This window comes from Gymnodraco acuticeps, unplaced genomic scaffold (genome assembly GCF_902827175.1).
Source record: "Gymnodraco acuticeps unplaced genomic scaffold, fGymAcu1.1, whole genome shotgun sequence".
Taxonomy (NCBI): domain Eukaryota; kingdom Metazoa; phylum Chordata; class Actinopteri; order Perciformes; family Bathydraconidae; genus Gymnodraco; species Gymnodraco acuticeps.
This window is the reverse complement of record NW_022990135.1, coordinates 1616652-1639858: the sequence shown is the minus strand read 5'-3', so window position 1 is coordinate 1639858 and position 23207 is coordinate 1616652. Positions and strand designations below refer to the sequence as shown.

At 42.4% G+C, this 23207-nt stretch overlaps 3 protein-coding genes across 6 annotated transcripts in view; 2 read left to right on the top strand and 1 right to left on the bottom strand.

The window, feature by feature from the left end:
* The first annotated feature begins 8557 nt into the window (after positions 1-8557).
* LOC117546585 (transcription elongation factor A N-terminal and central domain-containing protein) lies at positions 8558-10989 on the top strand. Its single transcript, XM_034216827.1, has 2 exons — positions 8558-9458; positions 9831-10989. Exon 2 carries the CDS (start codon positions 9836-9838, stop codon positions 10733-10735), a length of 900 nt encoding a protein of 299 aa, XP_034072718.1. The 5' UTR covers positions 8558-9458; positions 9831-9835; the 3' UTR covers positions 10736-10989.
* A 1085-nt stretch (positions 10990-12074) lies between these two features.
* Positions 12075-16420, top strand: LOC117546587 (ras-related protein Rab-9A-like). Of its 3 annotated transcripts, none has more exons than XM_034216833.1 (3): positions 12075-12435; positions 14167-14197; positions 14811-16420. In XM_034216833.1, exon 3 carries the CDS (start codon positions 14862-14864, stop codon positions 15462-15464), a length of 603 nt encoding a protein of 200 aa, XP_034072724.1. In that variant the 5' UTR covers positions 12075-12435; positions 14167-14197; positions 14811-14861; the 3' UTR covers positions 15465-16420. The 3 variants fall into 3 exon arrangements, with proteins under 3 accessions (XP_034072724.1, XP_034072723.1, XP_034072722.1); XM_034216832.1 differs by having other exon boundaries at positions 12083-12489; XM_034216831.1 differs by having other exon boundaries at positions 12099-12365.
* An 890-nt stretch (positions 16421-17310) lies between these two features.
* LOC117546586 (neuronal membrane glycoprotein M6-b-like) overlaps positions 17311-23207 on the bottom strand; it is a 28219-nt gene continuing 22322 nt past the window's right edge. For both annotated transcript variants that reach the window (XM_034216829.1, XM_034216828.1), the window contains exons 4-7: positions 22371-22539; positions 20608-20681; positions 20463-20528; positions 17311-19962 (exon numbers count right to left, since the gene is read on the bottom strand). In XM_034216829.1, coding sequence (XP_034072720.1) covers positions 19810-19962; positions 20463-20528; positions 20608-20681; positions 22371-22539 — 462 coding nt within the window. In that variant the 3' untranslated portion in view covers positions 17311-19809. The remainder of the gene's footprint in view (positions 19963-20462; positions 20529-20607; positions 20682-22370; positions 22540-23207) is intronic.

The window sequence follows — 23207 nt, the reverse complement described above, 5'->3', positions numbered from 1 at the left end:
CAGATACACACCAGAGATACATCCTTTCAAATCTCAAAACTGTGCATAAAAGTAGTCGCAAAACAGTTTATTGTGGTGATGGAGTCAATTTGGATACAGCCTTGAAACCACATCAGGAAGTAGCCAATGTGCCACATGTTAACTTGAGTCACTCCCGCTTTGTGCCCTCGATTGATAAGGCTTCCCAACTGTTTATAACACACTGCAGGAAGGGGAAACCCAATAAGCAGAATATGGCCCCTTTAACAGTAACATTGGTCCACTGAAGAGAAAGTTAGCCTTTCCCTCTTCACAGCTCCTTTCTGCAGTTGTCATTTTTTACTTTCACTGTACAGTATTAACACATCCACGGTGGGAAAAGCCAGACGAGCTATTGTCTGATTGGGGGGGGGGGGGGGGGGTGGGGGCACCGTTGTTGGCGACCAATAAGAAGGCCCCCCTGCTGTGAGGGCTGTCGTGCTGTTCCACTGATCTGTGGGCTCTCCTGCTCATTAGCAGCCTTTGTTGTTGGTCCTGTGTGTGTGTGTGTGTGTGTGTGTGTGTGTGTGTGTGTGTGTGTGTGTGTGTGTGTGTGTGTGTGTGTGTGTGTGTGTGTGTGTGTGTGTGTGTGTGTGTGTGTGTGTGTGTGTGTGTGTGTGTGCCGATGTACAAGCATGTGTTTAGGGGTACACATTTTGGGTGATGAATTGACTGTGGCAGTTAAAGTAAAAGGAAGGAGGAAATGAATATGTATGAGACTTCAAGTAAATGTGTGTGAGGGCATCTTTGTGTTGCTTGTTTGTGCGCGGCAGGTGCATCGAGTGCATTCACTGTTTGTAGCGAGGCAGCTTTGAGACTTCACCTGAGGTCAGGGGTCTTCTCTCTTGTTTTCAAACCACAAACGAGCGTTTCCCCTTCTCCACATGGAGCACAAACACGTGTAGCTCTTACCTCATTTTCAGCTTCCTGCCAATTGCCCACATGCAGCCATATTTGGACACAAAAGAGCACGCTCCCATTTTCTGTGCAGGAATTTCCCGATCTGGCGCCTTTCTATCTGTTAGTCCAAGCTGTGACAACAGTAATAGCATCTTTCAGGGGAGAGAGAGGAGGAAGAAAGCGAGGATAAATAATGATCCTCTGCACATAGCTCTCAGAAACTCAGAGGGCTGTTAAATATTTATCTTCCTCAGTGTTTGCGGAAAGGGAAAATAACTTTATTCATCATCGTGAAATAGTGGGTTAGAAAAAGCCATAATTAGTGAAAGTATGTGTTGCGTCACATCATCCATCTCATTGTCAGCTGGTTTTTGGATTTCTTCCCCCTCTTTTTGGTTTTTGGAGGGCAGGTATAATGGTTTCCAAGCATGAGGTCAGCCTTGAGGAATGTGGGCAGTCCTCTCCTCTGTTACACTGAAACCACTCACATAACCGCCATCACAAGGACACAAAGTTACCACATCAAGAGGATCTAAAAAAAAAGTCATGTCCCTGAGCTGAAAATATGTTGTTTTTGGTCCAGAGAGCAGCCATTGTTTTGGTTTGAGTATTAAGGCGAGGACAGCAGTCACCTCTAACAGCTTTTTAAAAAGGAAAATATATAAATCTATAATTGATTTTAATATATTGCCTTATGCACATGTATATGGTAACTTAACAATACTTTGGGTCCATCTTGTATTTTTTATTTGAGTTCTATAAGATCATGGCGGTGTTGATGATAACCGTGATATATTCAATATGAAATAGGGCCATTTTGTCAATACTACACATGAGATAATATTGTGCAATATCTGTTAATTGTACCTTTTTGCACAGTTGGTTGCAGACACTATTCTTCTATTGAAAGATAATCAATACTGACTGTAGCGACGAGTCCGTTTTTATTCTATTTTTTGGCAGATTAAATGAACTAATTTATTTTAGGCGTTTGGCTCATCACTGTGACTCGATCCAAATAATAATAATAATTCTTGTATTATATTATGTTATAAAGAAATAAAACAAAGCAAATACTACAGCAGGACCTTACAGAAGATGTCTGAATTATATCACCCTCTTTTCACAACAGGTGAAATACTTCCTATTTCACAGCACTTCTCAACATTTCTGCATTTTGAATGTAGAAAGACACTTCTGCAGGCAGTTGACACCAAAACCCCAAAACGGCTGCAGATGTTTTATAATTTTTTTCTGTGTGGCCCACATTACAAAATGTGTTCCTTTGGCTCACAAAAGAATTGGGTTATTCATGTTAAAGGGGCCCTATTATACTTTTTGGGGGGTATCCCTTTTCAGTAGTGTGTTTTTGTGTGCATGTAAATGGTCTGCAAAGGCTACAATCCCAATGTTTCATGGTAATCAACCTTGATTAAAAAATCCAAATGGATGTATTACCGAGTAGAATAGCCATTTCTCTTTGAATGATAACAGACATTCAGATAGAGAACTGAGAGCGACCTAAACCATCTCCACTTCTGCATTCACCCTCGCCAAGGAGGAAGTGGGACCTCTGACTTCCTGCTGCCTACAGAGGTGTGCAGAGTGGAACTTACCCAGAATCCCTTGCGCGAATTCAAACAGCAGAAAGACAGGAAGTGTGACCCGGGATTGATAGCAGCGGGGGCGGCTATTTGTGAGCGCAGAGCAGACAAGGAAGTGTCTGTTCTGCTTCCTGTTGGTTGTTTTGTCAGATGCGAGCGGCTCAATGTGTCTTTATGTGTCAAAATGAACAGTTTGTGCTCTGAGGTCGCCACACGGCTGGACAAAGGAACCTCCTCATGTGCTGCGAGGAGATGTGAGTTCTGCAGATCTTGAGTCACATTGCCTGCATCAAGCCATCAGAGGCCAGAGATTGCTATTGAGCTTTGGTAGAGGACGAGAGGGGATAAAAGGCTGACGCTGCTGACTCCACATCAGTCTTGGTTTGATACAAACCTGATGTGGAATTTTGGCCCTCGTCTCCTTCCTTCCTTTTTTCTCCCCTGGCTTGCCAAATAAGGTCACATCTGCTCAAATGTGAGCTCTGCGTCATAGCTGTCGCTCAGTGATCATCGACTGAAAGAATGAGAGAAAGACAGAAATAAAAAAGGTGTGATGTCCCGCTGACTTTTATCCCCTACTTTACTATGAAATGCATGACATCATCTCCCCCCCCCTCTCCTTCCTCATTCCTCTTTCTTTATCCTGCCTTTTTCTTTCATATGTTCACTGTTATGTAACCTTTGCTCTAGCATGGAGAAACATTTCCCCTTTTACTCGCCTGGCCACAGCTGCTGTGTTTCACCTTCTGTCAGTATCAGAGTGCATCAGGTTAAACCTCTTGTGGTGTGTTCAGACCAAAAACAAAATGGCCTAAAATGGCAACTTACTATTTATCAACCCCTGATGTAACCGCTGGCTTTTAAAGAGGTGATAGGATAAACGTGTCCTTGCTTTGATGCTTTGGTGCAAGAGAATTGAGGACGGTTTTATTTGATCCTATTTCTGCACATTTGGTGAAATGATATCACTTTTTCTTTCAAGGCAAATCAATTTGAATAAATCTTATTTCAAGTGAGTTTCAAAAATAAAAGCACCAAATTGTTCTTTTTTAGTAAGTTGCACCTTTTCTAACCTAAAAGTAAATGTTTAACTTTAAGTAAGCCTCGATGCTAGACACTCTTCCTGTTAGTGATACTTCCTCTAAGCTGTGAACAAGCACATTGTGTTTTTTACTTTAAAGTTCCCCTTTTGGTCTGAGCGCAGCAGCTCAAAGGGAGGAAGTGAGACGCAGCGATGTGGTTTACCTCACATCAACCCAGAAACAAAGGCCTGCACTTCAAAGCCAAGGCTAATGGCAAGAGCCTGACCTGTCTTCAGATGTCCCCTCTTAAAGAGAGTGTGTACCATCACCCCGATATCTGTGTGACAGCAGCTTTCATCCCGTCAATAGAGATTCAAGTGACCTCCACCTCTGTCTGTCACAGACTCCCCATGTTCAGCAGTTCAGAGGTGAACTATTTGCAGACCTGGAGGAGAAACATCAAACATGTGTGATGTGAGGGTGTGTGTTCATGCCGAGCGTGTTTGGAAAGGTTTGCTTGACCTCTGCACTGCAGCCTTCACTCCTTTAATTAAAGATAATGATGCTATTCTCCACTACAGTATTTTCTGTCCTGAAAGAACATTATCAGTCACAGGGACTTAAACACAGAACAACCTTCCTCTCTGGCTCATCAGAGGTTATGGTGCTTGCAGACGGTAAAAGAAGATGCATGCTAACACCTAGTTGCTACATTTTTATCATGTTTGAGCCCAGCCCAGAAGAATCCTGGGCTGCAGGATATTTGCAGATACAGACACCTTAAGTAAAGAGAGGGACTATTTTTGTACGAGACCCTATATTTTTGTGGAAAGATCCTACTTATTGCGTCTTTAAGTCAGTTGTAAATCACCTATTAGCTATAGCATTAGCTTCTGTACAAATCGGATGAATGCAGATTTCACAGTGTTTTTATTTGTGTCTGGACTGTAAGTGTGATTGCACCCTCTTATCACCTAGTCTGTTCACAGCTTCCTCATCTCATGCCTCCAACTAGCCATGTTTGTGTACGTGTGTGTGTGTGTGTGTGTGTGTGTGTGTTTGTGTGTTTATTGATTACTTAAGAGTGAGAAAGAGAGAGGAGGTGGCTCCTGCTCCCCTGTTTCTGGTAATACCCTCGCCACATGAGCAAACAGGAATCTGTGAGAGCTTTCGAGCGTGCACAACAACAAACATTCATACTGTAGATGCATTTCCAGCTCATCCCACGCTTTTCTTCCACCTTCTATTCCTGGTTTGATTCGGTTTATCTGTGGTTTCTGGAGCTCCTAATCGTGCATCCATCAGACGTCTGAAAGTAGAGGATAGGCGCCGAGAGGAGAAATGGAGGATGTCGGAGGGAGGGGGAGGAATGTGTTTGTTAAATCTGCAGGGGAAGCAAGAAGAGGGGAGAGAAAGAGCAGGAAATGAAGGAGGAATAGAAGATGGAGATACATGGAAAAAGGTATAAGACAAAGGTGAAAGAGGACCAGAGGTAGAGAAGGGTCCTGAACACACTCGCTGCAGACCCATCTAGGATAGACTCAATCACACAACGGAAATTACCAGCAAAGTGAGGGGGAGAGGGGGGGAGTATCAGGCTAAAAATGTCAAAAGGACAGTACATGCTGCCCTATGTCCTCTCTCTTATAGGAACACATACATTGTGTTCTTCCTGCACTGGTCATATCTTCTTTCAGACTTAGGGTTAACACTTAAAAAAACATATTTAGGTGTTCAATATGTCTTGTTGCATGTGTAGAAATCTTCACTTCAGTATCACTTACATACTCTACAATCTTTCCAGGTTTATACCCATTTATATTCTGAAAGTTTCCGCAGAGGGATTTGTTCATAAATCCCTCTCAGATGCTTCATATCTCAGAGAGAGGAGGTGTGGTAGTGAAGAAGTCACGTTACACAGAAGCCCGTTAGACAGCGGTGATTTACACACAGGGCACCGCCTTTCGAGACAGAAGCCACTTCAGTTCTTGTCTTAATGAAGGTAGATATTAATCTGTGTGCTTAAGGCTCTTTAGGAGGTAGGAGTGGAGTTATGTGGGATTCTAGCAGCGTAGTCGATCTTTTTTATTACTTTGTATGCTACATTTTTGCAGAATATGACAACAATAAATATATATTTTTGATATATAGGGACAAGTATGCACAAATCAAACTCGCCATGTATTGTAAAGCTAGTTTTACGGCCTTCTCATTTAATCACAACTCATTAGGAAACCACGTACAGGACAAACATACAGGGTCATAACATTACACAACAATATATTTAATAGATGCCCATTAGGCTACTTTATTCACCTACTAATTTGGTAATAATGTGCATTAGACAATAATTAGCTTGAAATGCTAGAAGACAACATACTGCACAATATAATACAATTGCATACAGTATTTAATGATAAGGAAGCTTATATTCCACCCTCACACACATGATGATAACTCACACTATTTACACAGGGATTTCCCCCACAGCTGAACCAGAGGAAGCCCCTCACACCTGTGCACATTCCGAGCCGCGCCCCTCCACTGTGATCACATTACACATGCTAGTCCAGTGATGCTGCGCAACTGTGAGCATCCCAGGAGGATGTGGTCATTTGAAACCCTGGGATGGTGGTGGCGAATTTCCCATAAGGCCGAGCATGTTGGTGTGTGTTGGAGTTGGAGAGGGGGGGTTCCATGGGAAAACAAATGTGGTGAATCAATGTGGATTATTCCCTCTGGGGAACATATGGCTGCGACCACAGAGGATTAGCATGTACGTCCTTGAAAGCAACTTTAATTCAGATCACTGCTTTAAGTGTGGAAAAACGCTTACAGTTTGTTGCAACCTTCGTTTGAACTATTACCAGGAAATGGGTTGCATCACATCACAAGGATCCAGTTTCTTCCAAAGAAGTGACATCGACTTGTGTGTTTGTGTGTCTTGTGATTGTGCTATGACTCCCCTGCAGGGCAAACCACACACACGCCGATATCAGTTCTTATTGTTTCTATAGTCTTGTTGCAAAAGGACAATATTATGATGACATAACACTCGCTAGTGTATGTGGTTGCATGTTTGGGGAGAATCATTTCCTGCCTGCGGCGCTGCACGACTGTTAATAATAAGTACGAGCTGAGAATGTGACACTTTGTCTGCTTCAAAATAGAAACACAGATCAGATCGGTGAGAGCAGGATGAATCCTGTGGCAGAGAGGAAACACAAAGAGAAAGAGCACTCCAGTCATCTGTTATCACCCTCAAGGTCATGATGGGTGTGTGTGTAGCGGGGTGTGATGGGTAAGGTGGCAGCAAGGCAACCCCCTGTCACACACACACACACACACTCGCACGCACACACCCTGTCAAGAGCATTAAGCACAGACACAATAGAGGTTGATTTTACCTCATGAGAACAGAGATCCACCAACTAGCGACCCTAAAGTCAACCTATAGTGATTGTTCAAGAAAAGGCGAACATTTAATGTAATGCAGTCTATTTCAATCTAACTGTATTTATGGGATAACAGTTGTCATAAAATGTGTAATTATAGGTGTTTTTTAAAAGTCTTTGTTCCCTGACCACATAAACAGAAGGGGTAAATAACATTTTGTATGATGGGAAATGTTTCTACTTTCCCAAAAACAAGTCAGGCGTCATGCATCTCAGGAAAGAAATAAACACAAGCTTCCCCTTTTCTACCCTCGCTGATAATGTGTGTTTTTAATATTGCACAAAACTCAGCTGATTCGTGATTTCCTGAACACCTTATATTCTTTTATGCTCACACACACTTTGAGACAAAAGAACACACACTTTTTGCAGTGTGTGTTTTCATGTTGTGGTGGGGGGGTCTTACGATGTTGTCATGAATGTCTACCCATGAAGAAACTGATCACTTTAACAAGAAAAGCCCCTCCTTAGAATTTCTCAAGCAGCCAAGTCTGTGTGTGTGTGTGTGTGTGTACATGTCTGTGTTTGAGTGTGTGCTCATGCATACAAGCCATCAAGTGTGGGTGGTCTTCTCAAGAGGCGGAGACAACAGAAGCAGGATGTGATGACTCCTCTTCTTCACCAACATGCTGAGAGAGAGCGCCACCTATCGATGAATGATGTGAATGTAAGCAGCATGCTGGTAAAATTCCACTCTCATACACGAGTACAACAGGCTGCAGTGAAATGACTTTGTTGAGAAGATCCCTGGAGCCCTGTGTGTGTTTTCAGGAATTCCAGTCATGTGTGTAAGGAGAGACGAGAAGCATGGGGCAAGGTGTCGACTCCTGGAGGAGGATGACCCCACCCATCTCAACAGACACACACACACACACACACACACACACACACACACACACACACACACACACACACACACACACACACACACACACACACACACACACACACACACACACACACACACACACACACACACACACACACACACACACACACACACACACACACACACACACAAAGATATATAAGCAACCAGTACTCAAGTACTCTACATCAAATTAAGGTACTTTCCACATTATGCTACTTACTCCACCATATTTACGTTACATATTTTGTTACTTTACAGATGAATACACAATATAAATCAACGTATACATGTTACTATGGGTTAGTATATGATGTAATTAATGTAAACACCAATATGACCATGATAAGATGCTGATACTTTCTTACTTTTACTATATTCTGCTAATTTGCAGGTTCATATTTGTCTTTACTGCCTCTACTGTGACATGCTTTAATGTTCAAAAAGCTCTTTATTTTTCTCATACTGCTGCAGCACCTCTTTTCACCCTCTGTCTGAAACCAGAGCTCAGTCTGCTCTGATTGGTTAGCTGGCCGGCTCTGTTGTGATTGATCAACCGCTAAGAGATGTCTCGCCCCTTAGCCTATCATGTACAATGTGTTGGAGCGCTAGCCAATAGAAGCGTGGGTGTTTCATAGTGATGTCACTATGGTCTGGAAGTAAACAAAGGAGTCCAATGGAGGAGGTTCAGGCAGGGGGGGGAGTGGGAGAGAAATGTTCCCTCGGGGCCTCCACCTCTATCGGCCCCGGCTGAATCAATTTTAAAGCACATTTATAATATGGGATTACAATGCTGATGTCATACACAGGTTACATAATGTCCCCCCGCTCAGCTATTTATATGTCATGCAGCTATTTCTGTGTGAAAAAAACATATATAATTAATGGTAGTACTTTTAAACGTGAATTAATAGGTTACTTTGATATTAAAACTCAGATTTGGCGCTGGTTTAAATGTGATTTATGTACACATACAGCCAGAGGGATAATTCCTATAAAGATAGATTTATTTAATTCAAGTGTCATTATATATATGCATTTGGTCTTTTTTTCTTTTGTTTTATAGGATAGGAAATTAAATGGATTACATGTGGTCTTTGTTTGCGGAAATTCACCACAACAGGCCTTTTATTGTGACACAAAAACAGATTAAACACAACACTGAAGGGAGGATTATAGGATTCAAGATGACACCCCCCATATCTAGATGGAATCAAATACAAGAAAATAAAGTGTTATTCATGCTTATCTTCAATTTCTTAAGACATCAGAAACTTACTGAGCCTTAATGAGTGAAGTATATGATGAATTGGAAATGGGGGACCCTGATGTAAACAAGACGAAAGTCTTTCTCTGGTCTGCATCCCCTTAACAATTGTATGTTTTGAGCTGTACTGTACTGTACCCAATATACAAGCTGTTAATAAACTTTTCAATCAATTCAATCAATCAATGAGGCTGCAGGACCATCTAGTGGTTAAATTGTGCACTTCCTGTTTTGAAGAGAAATCCAACATGGCGGCTCCCGTGTTGACGTTTCCAGCTGAGGAACTGCTCATGTGAAGGAGCTGCAAACCATGAAGGATTTCAGGTAAACCAACTCAAAAAGGAACATTGTACTTTGTTGACTGATGCATAATGCAAGAGCTTGTGTTAAAAGTTGCAGAACTTGATCTCGATGTTTTGTTTATTTGCTAAATAAGAGTTAAAGAATTTTTCTTCCACACCAAAAAACGAAAACAGCAACATCTATTTCCAAGTATGTTCTTTACCATTAAAACAGGAGAAAGGACAGAGCATTCCTGCAGGTTTAAATGCATACTTGACATATTAAATTAGACATTTTTGGGATGTATCCTTTATTTCACATGTGTATTCACCAGTAAATCCATCACTAAAAGTCAAAATTGTACGACCCCAGGCACAAGTAGCCCCCCTAATCTTCTTGTCTGTTTCCTTGCAGCCACCATGGATGCCAAAGAAATAATCCACTGTGCTGTGCAGATAGAGAGATCCCTCGCAGACAGGAGCTATGGGACCATCCTGACCCTGCTCGGTGACCTCGATAAGTCTCAGGTCACAGCGGAGCAGCTGGAGACCACAGACATTGTGAAAGTGCTCTACAGGCTCCTGAGAAGCTGCTCTGATGACAGCGTGAAGCAGACCGCTAAAGGCTTGTTGTCTAAGTGGAAGAGACAGTACAGCAAAGGAGCACATGGAGTGAAAAGCAAGGAGGCCTCTCGTAGGGTTTCTCCTCCACATGAGGCTGGAGATGGAGGCGTTTCAAAGCAAGAGGATTCCCACTTTGAGGTCGAAGCTTCCTGTAGTTTCTCATCTGTGAGATCTAAGTGTGTCCAGCTTCTTCTTTCCGCCCTCTGCCCTGAACCTCCTGATCAACACAAGGCAGCAGATCTGGCTGCAGATATAGAAAAGCACATCCATGAGCTCCACACACCCAGCCAGGTGAAATACAAAGCCTGTGTGAGGAGCAGGGTGGCCAACCTGAGGAATCCCAAACACAAGCATCTGCGTCAGGGCCTTCTGAGCGGCGCACTGTCCCCGGAGGTGTTTTCCCGGATGTCTGCTGAGGAGATGGCGGGCGCGGAGCTCCGGCAGCTGAGGGAGGAGTACTCGTGGAGGGGGGTGAGCGAGAGGCAGCTTCCACGGGGAGTCGAAGGGACACAGACACAGAAGATAAGGTGCAGAAACTGTGGGGGGTCGGACTGTAGGGTGACCCAGGTGTCACGGGGGGCCCTGTTCCTGCCGGCGTGGGTGAGGCAGAGCAGCCCCGATGACGACTCCATGACCTTTGTGACCTGCAGCGGCTGTGGGCAGCAGTGGTACCACAGCGGCTGGGTCTGCCTCTGAATACACACAAACAAAGGACAGAGCATTTTTGCATGTTTGAGCACACACTTGAGATTTAAATAAGACTTTTTTTAAAGATGCGTTCTTTATTTCGTGTGCATTCACCAGTTACTCCATTATGAAAAGCCCAAACATTGCCTGAGCAAAACCACAGCTTTTAAATAAGTTGCTTCATCATCTTCCTCCCGCTAAATCATTTCCTGCCTCCTGCACTTAATCTACTTACAGTAACTCATTGAAATGCTTTTCCTGAATCCTCTTTCTCACGTGAACAATTTCTTGTCAGGGGAATGACGTAAAGCCACTTTGGTAAGACCTCTGACCTCACTAATGTGTCATTTTCTGATGTTAAGGTACTCGGCTGCTCCTAGTGTAAGTAATTACATTCACGCCTCTCGCTTCCACTGGACGAGACATGTGATCTTAGAAACACTTGAGCATGTGAGTCAGTAATCCCCCTCCCTTCCCCCATATCCCATGATCCTTCACTTCATGATGTGGCACAATGACTAATTTACACGTCATCGTACAAAGCAGTCTGAATACTTTCATAAATATCACTTTTAAAATGTAAAAATATCAGTTTCTTAGCTGAAAGTAAGGTAGATCTGCATATCCTGGCTAAAAACAGACTTTTTTTGTATCTGAAGTTGGCTTTTAAAAGCTAAATTAGGCATGTCCGAAGATGAACCCCTAATTCTCACGGTTCTCATGCGGCTGTATTATCTTGCCAGTTGTTGTTCGGTATCTCAGCACTGTGGCTTCTCAGATGCTCACTATCTTTTAAGTGTTAAGTGACAGATTCCCTCCCATCAGATCTGTCTCTCGCACACAGATACAGACAGACAACACACACTGCAGACAGAGGTAGGAAGTGTTGGGCTCCTTTGGTTGATCTTAACCATCAGTAAGAGGCGTAACAACTGCATTCATTATATTGCAATGCACAGTTATATTTCCAGGTATCAGCTCACCTAAAACAAATATTTGAATGTAAACTGGTCTCAAAAAGGACATAGGACAGACAAAAAAGTGCAACAAAACATTGTTTTTATTTTATTAAAATATTGGAAATTAAACAGATACATAGGTAAACATATATAAAGACAAATAAGAGCATAACAAATATGATTATTACATGGAATACAAATAAATAAACATTTTTGATAGCTTTTTTAAGTAATTGTCCTTATATATAGGTCAATGTATTTTTTTAAACACGAATTTGATGTATAATTTAAGCAAATGTACAATTATGAATGTAGAAATTATAATGTGGTTAATTAAAAATAGACTTAATTGTTACCTTTTAAAAAATAAATAAAATAAAGATAAGAATACAGATATTATAAGTGAAATCTCCACATATATTTTGCCACAGTTTACAGGTTTGATTATTAAAAACTTCCAGAACAGCTGTTAGTTTCAGTGTAAAGGGGACAATAAATGGTGCATTCACGGACATCCACATGATGAGGAGGCGTGACTCTCCCCAGTCATGTGAGCGTCACCAGCGGCTGCGGGGCCAGAGAGCAGCGGGGACACCGGAGCGCCATGTCACCGGCGGACAGCAGCACCCTGGCGAGATGGTGGATGGGATTTAACTAGACAGCGACAGCGACACCGACTGGTACCGTTATTAAGATGACAAAACTTTACATCTAAGTGTCAGAAATCTGTTATTTCCGTCGTTTTTATCGGTCAGTAAAGTAGCAACTGTTAGCTCACCCATTATCGGACAGCTACACGTTATTGTAAGGCTTCCATTATCGGACATGCCTTTTTTTTGCTTTGCTTCTTTCAACAATTGTATCAACATGTTAGCGGGGAACCAACACAAGAAAGCAGCTTGAAATAACTAACCATGAGCATAAAAGTGTATGTAGGTTTAGGAGAGATACAAGCTCTTCCTTTGAACCAAATATGTGCGTCAGTAACTTGAGTCACGGTTAAGCTAACTACATTTAGACTACATAGTCCTGATGAAGCTATGAGCGTAAAATAGCTAAAAACAGCAATTATGGCGCTGTAAAGTAATTAAACAACAGTTTAACATTATTTTTAAAAGTCTAAACATCCTATGTACTTGTCACAGTAAGTTTGCAAAGTTACATCCTACTGTAACATTATGTTCCCACTGCTATAACCCCTGTGAGTTTAATAAATCGTGTTAATTGATAGTAAATATGTTATAGGCTCACTCTTATATGGCAAAGCTTTACCATGCTAATTTAGAATAGTGTCTCCTTAACATTAATGGACATTCAATATCTAATCATGTGTGTGGTTGTTTTAAGGAAGTATTCATGAATCTAATGGAAATAGGCCTTCCAGCATTTCCTTGAATGCAGCACATGACTCCTGTGTGTGTGTGTGTGACTGTTTCCATTCATTCCTGCTTTAATGGCATTTCTGCTTCTTAATAAATGTTTGTGTTTCTCCAGAATGAATGACAAAGACAGTAATGCAGTCTGTGTTTAAAGATTTTAGAACAAAGACATCATTTACCCAGTTTTGCACCTCGGGCTGAACATGCTTACTATTTACTAGCAGCTCATGTGACAGTTCATTCATGTCTTTCATCTCTGCAGCCCAACCAGCAGGGGATTTGGCCAGTTCGTCCTAAATACCTGCAGACTGCATGCACACTCTAATATGTTGTGACAGTTGTAGAAGGGATTGCTTTTGTTGTATAGGCTTTATAAATTACATCAAATGTAGTTATATTGTTATAACCTCTTAAATGTGAGGGTTTTACACTTTTCTTTCTCTTTTATGGTAGCTAACTGAATATCCTTCGATTGTGGACTGTTAGTCGAATAAAACAATACATTACGATAAATCTACTTGAGCTTTAAGAAATTAAAATGGCCCTATAATCTAATAAGAGACACATGTGGTGTATTTTATATAAAATAAATAGATGTTTGGTGGAGTATTCCTTTAAAGGCAGTTAGTCACAACGCAAACACCATTATTATGAAAGTTATTTGTTATCCAGATACATCTTATATCAATTATCTATCTATAAAATCTATATCTAGATCTATTAAAGTAGCTAGAAGTGTGTACATCTAGACCAATGACAAGTAGAAAGCGTTCTTAGAAGTACAATTTATTTCAAAAGTACATGTAACAGGAAGGTAAACTCACCCACACACACTTGCTGATACGGTGACAGACAGTGAGGTGTTGTTCCTCCTGCTCAGACTAATTCTCAGATTTGTTTTGGTATGTGGGAGGAATGATTGCTATTTAGCTTAAACTGGTACGTTAAGCATGCATACATGTGTGGTGTCAGATTAAATTGATGCTAAATCCCCGGATTATTAGTCATCTAAACTGAGCCTGTAAATGGGTGAACTCCTTGGTGGTGATTTGCAGAGTTGGATTTCATATGTGTTGTTAACTCCTCTCTCTCTGTTTTACAGATTGCTGAAGAAATGAAGATCTGATAAACTGGTGAGTTTGAATCTTTCTGTTGTTGAATCACTTTTGGACCACTCACTTCCTGGTCCTGTGATCAGCGTCCATGTGATGTACAGCATGCATGATTTCATGCAAAACACACGGTGTAGGAAGTTCATTAGTTGCGTAGTGTAATCTCTGCGCTGCGGCTGCTTTTAATAGGATTAGTTAACTGACTTGAATCACAGTCAGAGTGGGGGGGTCACAGAGAGTTAGAATTCCTCTCAGGCTGATCAAGTGGAAGCTGTTTCTATCTCAACTTTATCTCAGGCCAAAGGTAAAACACAGTAAAGCCTTCCTGAAGGAAAACCTGACAGGTAGGATTTGACTAATGTCTGATAAAAGCCAACAGTGGTTTGAAACTGCATGGGTACGTATTCTGTACGGACAAGGCCTATTCATTTCATGCCATGATTTACTATACCACCTTTTTTTTGATAGCACACAGAAATACTGATATTTTCACCTCTATGTAATCAATCAAATCTGTTGATATTTCACCCAGCTTACTGCAGCCCTACAGGTCTACATACTGCACTAAGCATTGGTATTCTACATCTGTACAAACACAGCTACTGTCTGTTGTTCATTTCTTTGTGCTCCTCAGGTGCTTCCTCTATCATTGGTGTCTCACAACTCCTAAACTCTCCGAGCCACGATGGCCAAGTCGGCCCTCCTGAAGGTCATCCTACTGGGCGACGGTGGCGTGGGGAAGTCGTCCCTCATGAACCGCTACGTCACCAACAAGTTCGACTCGCACCTCTTCCACACCATCGGCGTGGAGTTCCTGAACAAGGAGCTGGAGGTGGACGGCCACCTGGTCACGCTGCAGATCTGGGACACGGCGGGTCAGGAGCGTTTCCGCAGCCTCCGCACGCCGTTCTACCGCGGCTCCGACTGCTGCCTGCTCACCTTCAGCGTGGACGACGGCCAGAGCTTCAGCAACCTGAGCAACTGGAAGAAGGAGTTCACGTACTACGCCGACGTCAAGGACCCCGACAACTTCCCCTTTGTGGTGCTGGGCAACAAGCTGGACGTGCCCGAGCGGCAGGTGTCGGGGGAGGACGCCCGGCAGTGGTGTCGGGAGAACGGAGGACACCCGTACTTTGAGACCAGCGCCAAGGATTCTACCAATGTGGCGTCGGTGTTCGAGGAGGCGGTGCGTCGCGTCCTGGCGATGGACGACAGAGCGGATCACCTCATCCACAGCAACACGGTGGACCTGCAGAGGAAGAGCCCCCCCGAGTCCACCTGCTGCTGAGCGGACCCCCAGCAGGTCAGAGGAACTGGGGTCTGCTCAGTTTTTAGAAGCAATAACTGAACATTTTTTGCCAATATTCATCGTTTTAACACAAGAGACACAAAACTCCCAACTCTGATCCAGATCTTTGGGGATCTGTAGGGGCAGATCTGTGGGGAATGTGCTTTTTAATTTATACAAAGCGTGAATGGAGAGTTATTAGACTGATATTTCGGAGTTGTATTGATTTATTTGTCACCAATGAACCTTAAAGATGCAGTGTGTGGACAAACCTGATAGTCTAAAGGCCTTTAGAGCGTTATTGTGACTTTAGTTGAAAAGCTAAGCTTTGTCATCTCAAAACAAACTGCCAAAAGTAAAAGACAGTTTTGACCTCATCAGTCCTCAGATTATTATCTATTTATAGATGCAGATAACGTTTAAAATAAAGTGATTTAATACTGATTATTCCATAACAATTCAAACATGATTTTCTCGTCCTTTTTATAAGCAAATTACCATTAGAAAAAACAACATTTATAATGTTTAAATCAATGTTTTTTACAGTATTAACATGGCTAGAAATAGCATTCTTATTATCTTTTCCTCTTGACATACAGCTGATATAAAGGTACCTCAATGGTATGTGGTCTATCAAATTACAGGTAGAAACCACTCTTTCTGGCACTACATTTTATAGCATAATTTGTTCCAGATAAAAAGATTACTTTCTGTTATAATTGGAGGATATTGTGTGTTGATATAAAAACCCAGTAATGCCGTGATTTCATTTAGTGTTTCTCGAAGGAAGAGTTGTTTAGTTCCTGTATTAATCACTACCCCTCTAACTATAAAAGTGGAGCACAACATGAAACTCTAATTCCTCTGTGGCCTTAACATTTCTTATTAAAAATACTTTCTGTATGGTATATGACTCCCAGTATTTTCTACACTGGAGATAAAGCAGTACGACTGGATAAAATGTGTGTGTGTTATTCACGTTTAATTATGAGCGTAGTTCCCTCTTTTGTCCACAAGAGGGCGTCCGTGTACAAGAAATGAATGGTTCCACAGTAACATGGGTAAACTCCATCTCAAATGCTTTAAACCATAACATATTAATATATTGTTCAGGTTGGAGTTAGGTAGAGCTTTTTATGGGAATAATGTGGGCTCATTAAGTTATATAGTTAATTATTTTGTTTCCTACAGAATTGCTAGGCAAATAAGGCAGGTACTGTCTGCATGCACAGAGGTCTAATCAGGCATCAAGTGAAATCACGTGTGCACACCCGTGTCTCTACACAGGAGGCAATCATGTCGATAACAGCCAAGAAATGCTTCCAACCTAAAAATACAGGTAGGAGTTTTCTTTTTATAAAATTATTTGTCATTATTTTATATTGTAGAAAAATGTGCTTTAGATACTTTTAACAGAAAATGTATCCGAAAAGTTTGAGAAATTAATTGATGAGATTACAATGCTCTATTTCTACATAAATTGGGTTGCAACTAACAATTGTTTTAATGGTCTGGTATATAAAATGTCAGGAAATAGTCAAATAAAAGGCTGTGAACATTTCTCATAGTCCAAGAAAATGTATTATTTTGTCTAAAACCAACAGATATGCAGTGATTTATATGGTATAAATATAACCATTGCAGGAAATCTACATATTTGAGAAGCTAAAAAGTAACTTTATGAGAAAAAGGCCATTTGAAGACGTCAAGTATTAACGTTTCTAAAAGTCCACTATTTGTCACATGTTTTTAATGCCTTAAATATAAGTTTGTTACCATAAACATGAAGTTAAAAATCAAATAATTTTAAAGACCCGAACACAAGAACGAGACAGGAGACAAACGGTGTCACGATAATAAAAAATATCGGTTTTACTAGAGAAGGTTACAAAAATCATCACTATATAGGAGTCATAGAACTTAAAAAATCAAACCATAATGAAACACCTACAGGGACTACAATACCATCAAATACAATGGAGTTTTCTTTAGAAAAGAGTGGGTGGAAAGGGTAGGGGGTGTAGGAGGAGGAAGAGGAGGAGGAGGGGAGGGCAAACACCGCCTACCATAGTTGTCAGAACATTTGACTACACATCACCTGAAAAACTGCAAAGACACAGTCATGTCTCCTTCATGCAAATAACGAGGAAACGACAACACCCTGACACGCATCGTCTTATAGGAAATTGAAGTTTGCCTTTACATCAACCTGGTGGCAAAGCACGTATATTTATCAAACAAAACACACATGGCAATATAGTCCTTTTTTATACAGAATAGACAGCTGCACACATGGACGATACTGACATGCTTCATCTCATCAAATCTTCTTCAGTGTTTTTTAAAGGGGCCCTGTTATGCTCATCTTCAGGTGTATATCAGTATGTAGTGTCTCTACTGGGACATGTCTCCATGCTTTCATGTTCAACAAGCTCTTTATTTTTCTCATACTGCCTGTGCTGCAGCACCTCTTTTCACCCTCTGTCTGAAACCAGAGCCCAGTCTGCTCTGATTGGTTAACTGGTAACTTAGTTACCCCTTAGAGATGTCCCGCCCCTTAACCTATTACATACAATGTGTTTGAGTGCTAGCCAATAGAAGCACAAGTGTTACACAGTGATGTCACTATGTTATGGAAGTAAACAAAGGAGTCCAATGGAGGCATTTCAGGCAGGGTGGGGGGGAGTGTGTGGGAGAGAAACTTCCTCTGGAGGGAACACAGGGATTTTAGCCTTTGCAGACCATTGACATGCACCTATATAACACACTAGAGGGAAGGGAAACCCCAGAAAGCATAATAGGGCCTCTTTGAGGGTCGACTAACCAGTGTTCGGTATAGAATATAGTTCATGATATTTAAACAATATCTGATTATAAAATCAATGTATGAAAATTCCTGACTTGATTTATTTCAGAGTGTAAACACTTTCAAAAAAGTCGTTTGGCTGCCCATTGGAGAGAAAAAAAAACCCACAAATAAATCCATAAAATTACTGAATCACAAGATTAATAACCCAGCTGCCTAAAAACTGAGAAAACATTAAAAACCTTCCATATTTATTTTTTCTTTACATTTTAAAATGTGTACGTCACAAGCACCTCAATCCATCGTGTCATATCTTAACTGCACTGCATCCCTCTCACCACGTAACAATTAGTATTTATATCAAATGCAGAACTATTTGAGTGCTAAACACATATCTCAAAGGGTACATTTACATATATCTGTGGAAAAAAGAATAGAAGAGCATGGCGAAACACTGTTCTTATTTTAAGGAAAGTGTACATTTTTTAAGGGTTTAGCTATTTACAGGTGGATTTCATTCACAAAAGGAGAAATTTGCAAAATAAATGTTTAATTGTCACAGCGTACCAATCCGGTAGATTCCGTTTAGCGGCAAAAGAACAAAAGTGGCTAAAATCAGATTTGGTTTGATACCTGAGGTGTGTGTCTGTTTTGTGTTCAAATACCATTTATCTTTGATTTGTTGCCGCTGGTGATAAGTGTAGCTTAAGACTTTCATTTACTTTCTTGCAGAGAGTAAGACGATACCATCTAACCCTTGGCAAGAAAATACGCAAAAGTTCCCTCAAATAAGAAGCTGCTCCACCTCTGGTCTTAATAACTGATAATAACCATGGCAGAAAAATAAGCTTTTGTAAATGCTCAGTAATCCTTGAGATACCACATTAGATGTTTCTATGAGACAGAGGGGGGTTAGTTAAGGGGTTATCGTCCTCCCTCATTTTTTTGTTTCGTAATAATAGTGCAACAACGTATCGAGCATTAGCAATAAAAAGTCTAAAATGGAGAAGAAAGAAAAACAGTGGCCGCGAAAACATAAAGAAGAAGAAAAGAGTACCTGGCATACTTCTCAGAGTATTAAAAAAAACAACATTCGTACACATTCGCACAATATATTCATATGCATATAAAACACCAAAAAAGGAGGAAGTTGGTCGCTGCCTGACGACAGTGAACAATGTTTTTTTTTTTTTTTAGGAGCTGTTTTTTGGCTCCTAGCGCGAGGCCATCACAGCCGGGGCCACGTTCACGAGCCGCCGCCCTAACGCTCGGGGGGGAGACGCTTCTGAACGGACGCTCCGGACCTGAGCGAGCACCCGGCGGGCGAGCTCTCCCGTTCTGAAGCATCTGCCTCCAGCCGCCACTCCTCACCCTCCACCCTGCTCCCTTCGGTGGGAAGGGAGGAGGGTGGGGGGCCAGGAGGGGCTCGGGGGACTATCAAACATGGCCGAGGTGGTTTGTTTTAACAGAGGGAGGGGTCGGGTGTCGCGGGGTGGGGGTGTGGAGGTGTGGAGAGGATGTGGTGAGGAGCTGTCCTCCTTATGAGTAGGAGGAGGAGTTCTGGCCCTCCTTGGAGCGCGCCTCCGCCTCCAGGTCCTGGTCGTCCTTGGTCTTGATGTCCTGGTAGTCGTGCGTGGACACGGCGCTCTTCAGGTAGGCCCAGTTAGCGCCCAAAATCATCAGGTAGTGGATCTGGAGAGGAAACACAAGTACTTAAAACAAGCTTAAGTAGCATTGCAGTGTCCCAATAACACACAACACAAATCACAGCACCACTCTGTTAGCAACATGGGATGGTTTGTTGACGTCAATGTAGGGTGACTTAGATGAGTTAAAACATTGTATTAGTTGTATTAGGCTTAGTTGAATACTCGATTCTCATTGGGCAATTCGGACATTTCAGAGTTGTACTTCAGACATTTTGTTTTTCCAAAATCCTATCTTCCTATCCTGTAAGCTGGAGCACATCACAGTGCGGAGGGGGCGTTCAGATGATCCACCTCAACATCTGCTTATTGCTTTGTTTAGCATCTCCATTTCCCTGGACGTGAAACAAAGCGGTCCGCCTCCACAGCGGAGTGAAAACACGCTGACCCCGTCTCCTCTCGCTCACGCAGGCTCAGATTTCACCGCTTCAGGAGGACATGCTGACAGAACGTGTGAGAGGCGCAGCACATTATCAGTGATCTTACCAGTGCGATGACGGTGGCTCCGGCGCCGGCGAACGCGACGATGTAGAGGTGGTAGGAGAGGTAGAACTGTGGGGGGGGGGGGGAGACAGAGAGTTAGAGAGGGGAGATACAGGGAAATAAAAGAAGGGAAGGATAGTCCTCTCACCTCGCTGGTGTTACAGATGTCTCCCAGTGTGGCCCCACAAGCTTTTCCCGGAGTGGCGTTCCAGGGAATAATACCTGCAGGATGAGGGAGATAAAACGTCAAGAAGCTTTCTCCTCCCCCGAGACTGCATTAACAATCGGATAAAGATTAAAGAAAAGCGCTGAGCCGCTCCCACAGGAAAAATACGGGTCGCTTTTTTACAGTTTTTCAAAACCAGCTAGTGTGTCCCTTTTTCGCCTTTTCAGCATCATTATAAATAAGATAAAAGCTTGGATAATAATTTGCCAGTAATTGGGGTTAATATTTTATACAGTGTAGTATCAGGGCTGCCAGCAGCATATGTGATCCTCATCCTACTTTGCGAGCGGGCCAGCTGTCCTTCAAATGTGGGTCACACCCAGATACCCTCACACAGATACGCAATCATTGGAGAGCGCTACTGTGCCGTAATACTGCAGCAATGTGGGTTTTCATAGAGATCCAATCAGCCTCTCAATAATCTAAATGTATTTGTTGACCTCTTCCTATATAGTGGATGACATTTCAAGCAGAGGGATACATATGTTAAGTGAAGCGGCGGAGAGCAGGGTAAAGCCTTTTGGATTCTTTTCTATATTTTGCAGATAGAGCTAAATGTGTGTGGATGTCATGTGAAGGAACTAATGAAATATTACTGATTGCAAGATGGAACAAACATGTCAAAACTACGGTGGCCAACAGGGGAAAACGTGCCAATACACTATCATTCGGAGAAAGGTGCTTCACTTTCACAGACGATGCCAATATAAAATGAAAGCTGAATAAGTTAAGTAACTTCTTAAGTATGATATTGAGCCTTAAAACATATTTTCTTTCAGTTAAATTGGTGTTTTATTAACCAAGTTTGAAATGGTGATTGCACAGCTGATCCCAATGACCTGTGATCAGAGGAGGAGCCTTGATGAGCTCAGCTGTGCAGACACAGAGCGGTATAAAGGAGAGGCCGCACTCACAGGGTGTTTCTCAATGTCGAGGAAGGCTGCTCCAGAGCCACTATTTCAAGCATACTACGTCATCGAGTGCCGCCGAAGTACTGTTCCAATGTCCAGCATACTTGGAACTCTACCGAGGCCGGCGTACTTCGTAGCGGGAAATTTCGAGGCTGCACATGTGTAGACTCTGCGGTCTTAAAATCCCCACAATGCTTTGCGCACGGACCAATTTCCAAATATTTGGCGGAAATCGCGCTCCATTTAAGGCGGGGCCTCGCACATGACGCACACCTGTTAACCTGTTCCACAATTCTTCATTTTCCGAGGCTCGCTTCTGAAGCAAGTGACTCGGAAGACATGTGCTACCAAGCAAGCGTCCTCGACATTGAGAAACACCCACACACTCAGGGATGAGCAGAGAAACACCACCACTCTGCAGGAGACTGGGGTTTATTAGAATACAGAAAAACATAATTGGAGGGCCACGAGGGAACAATCCAACTTTGAATCCTGATAAACAGCTCTTTAAATTCCCTTTAAAGAGGCCCTCTCCCTGGTTTCAGACAGAGGGTGAAAAGGGTTCAGCACAGGCAGTATGAGAGACAAAAAGAGCTTTTTCAACATTAAAGCATGGACACATGTCACAGTAGAGACACGACATACTGATATGAACCTGAAAATGTTTAATATGATGTTTAATCGAACCGTACCCAGAGAAACACTAGCTGAAGATTGAGTGGCACACAGAGAAGATAAATGAAAAGATAAACGAGTGTATGTGGGGCAGCTCACCGTACTGCCTGACGTCCACACAGATGGACTCAGGCGAGGTGATGTTGGCGTCAGGAGACCTCATGGCAGAGCAGGTAGTCCACATGTTGAAGAAGAGGAAAACGGGAATAGCCGTGAAGCCGAAAATGGCGAGGAAGGCCAGGAACATGATGTAGGTCAGGAACATGAACTGAGGAGGAGAAAGAGATTAATATCATGTCCTTTTGAGTTTCCCCAAAAGTTTTCAAAGGAGAAATAGGTTAATATCATTCCATCAGGACATTTAGAGTCCGTGTCTAAGCTAATGTTACTGGACATCTGCAGCAATTAGTGTAATAAGGCGAGGAAGGACAAACTGTGCCAGAGTTACCCTCAAGGGCTGGCTGGCTGGCTGGCTGGCTGGCTGTGTGTGTGTGTGTGTGTGTGTGTGTGTGTGTGTGTGTGTGTGTGTGTGTGTGTGTGTGTGTGTGTGTGTGTGTGTGTGTGTGTGTGTGTGTGTGTGTGTGTGTGTGTGTGTGTGTGTGTGTGTGTGTGTGTGTGTGTGTGTGTGTGTGTGTGTGTGTGTGTGTGTGTGTGTGTGTGTGTGTGTGTGTGTGTGTGTGTGTGTGTGTGTGTGTGTGTGTGTGTGTGTGTGTGTGTGTGTGTGTGTGTGTGTGTGTGTGTGTGTGTGTGTGTGTGTGTGTGTGTGTGTGTGTGTGTGTGTGTGTGTGTGTGTGTGTGTGTGTGTGTGTGTGTGTGTGTGTGTGTGTGTGTGTGTGTGTGTGTGTGTGTGTGTGTGTGTGTGTGTGTGTGTGTGTTTGCCTCTGTCCTTACGAGTGTGTCCATAAAGTGTGTGATTGTGCCCAGCAGCTCTTACAA

Bases quoted from the DNA above. Each gene is read 5' to 3' on its own strand.
- LOC117546587 (XM_034216833.1), top strand. From the start codon at position 14,862: ATGGCCAAGTCGGCCCTCCTGAAGGTCATCCTACTGGGCGACGGTGGC.
- LOC117546585 (XM_034216827.1), top strand. From the start codon at position 9,836: ATGGATGCCAAAGAAATAATCCACTGTGCTGTGCAGATAGAGAGATCC.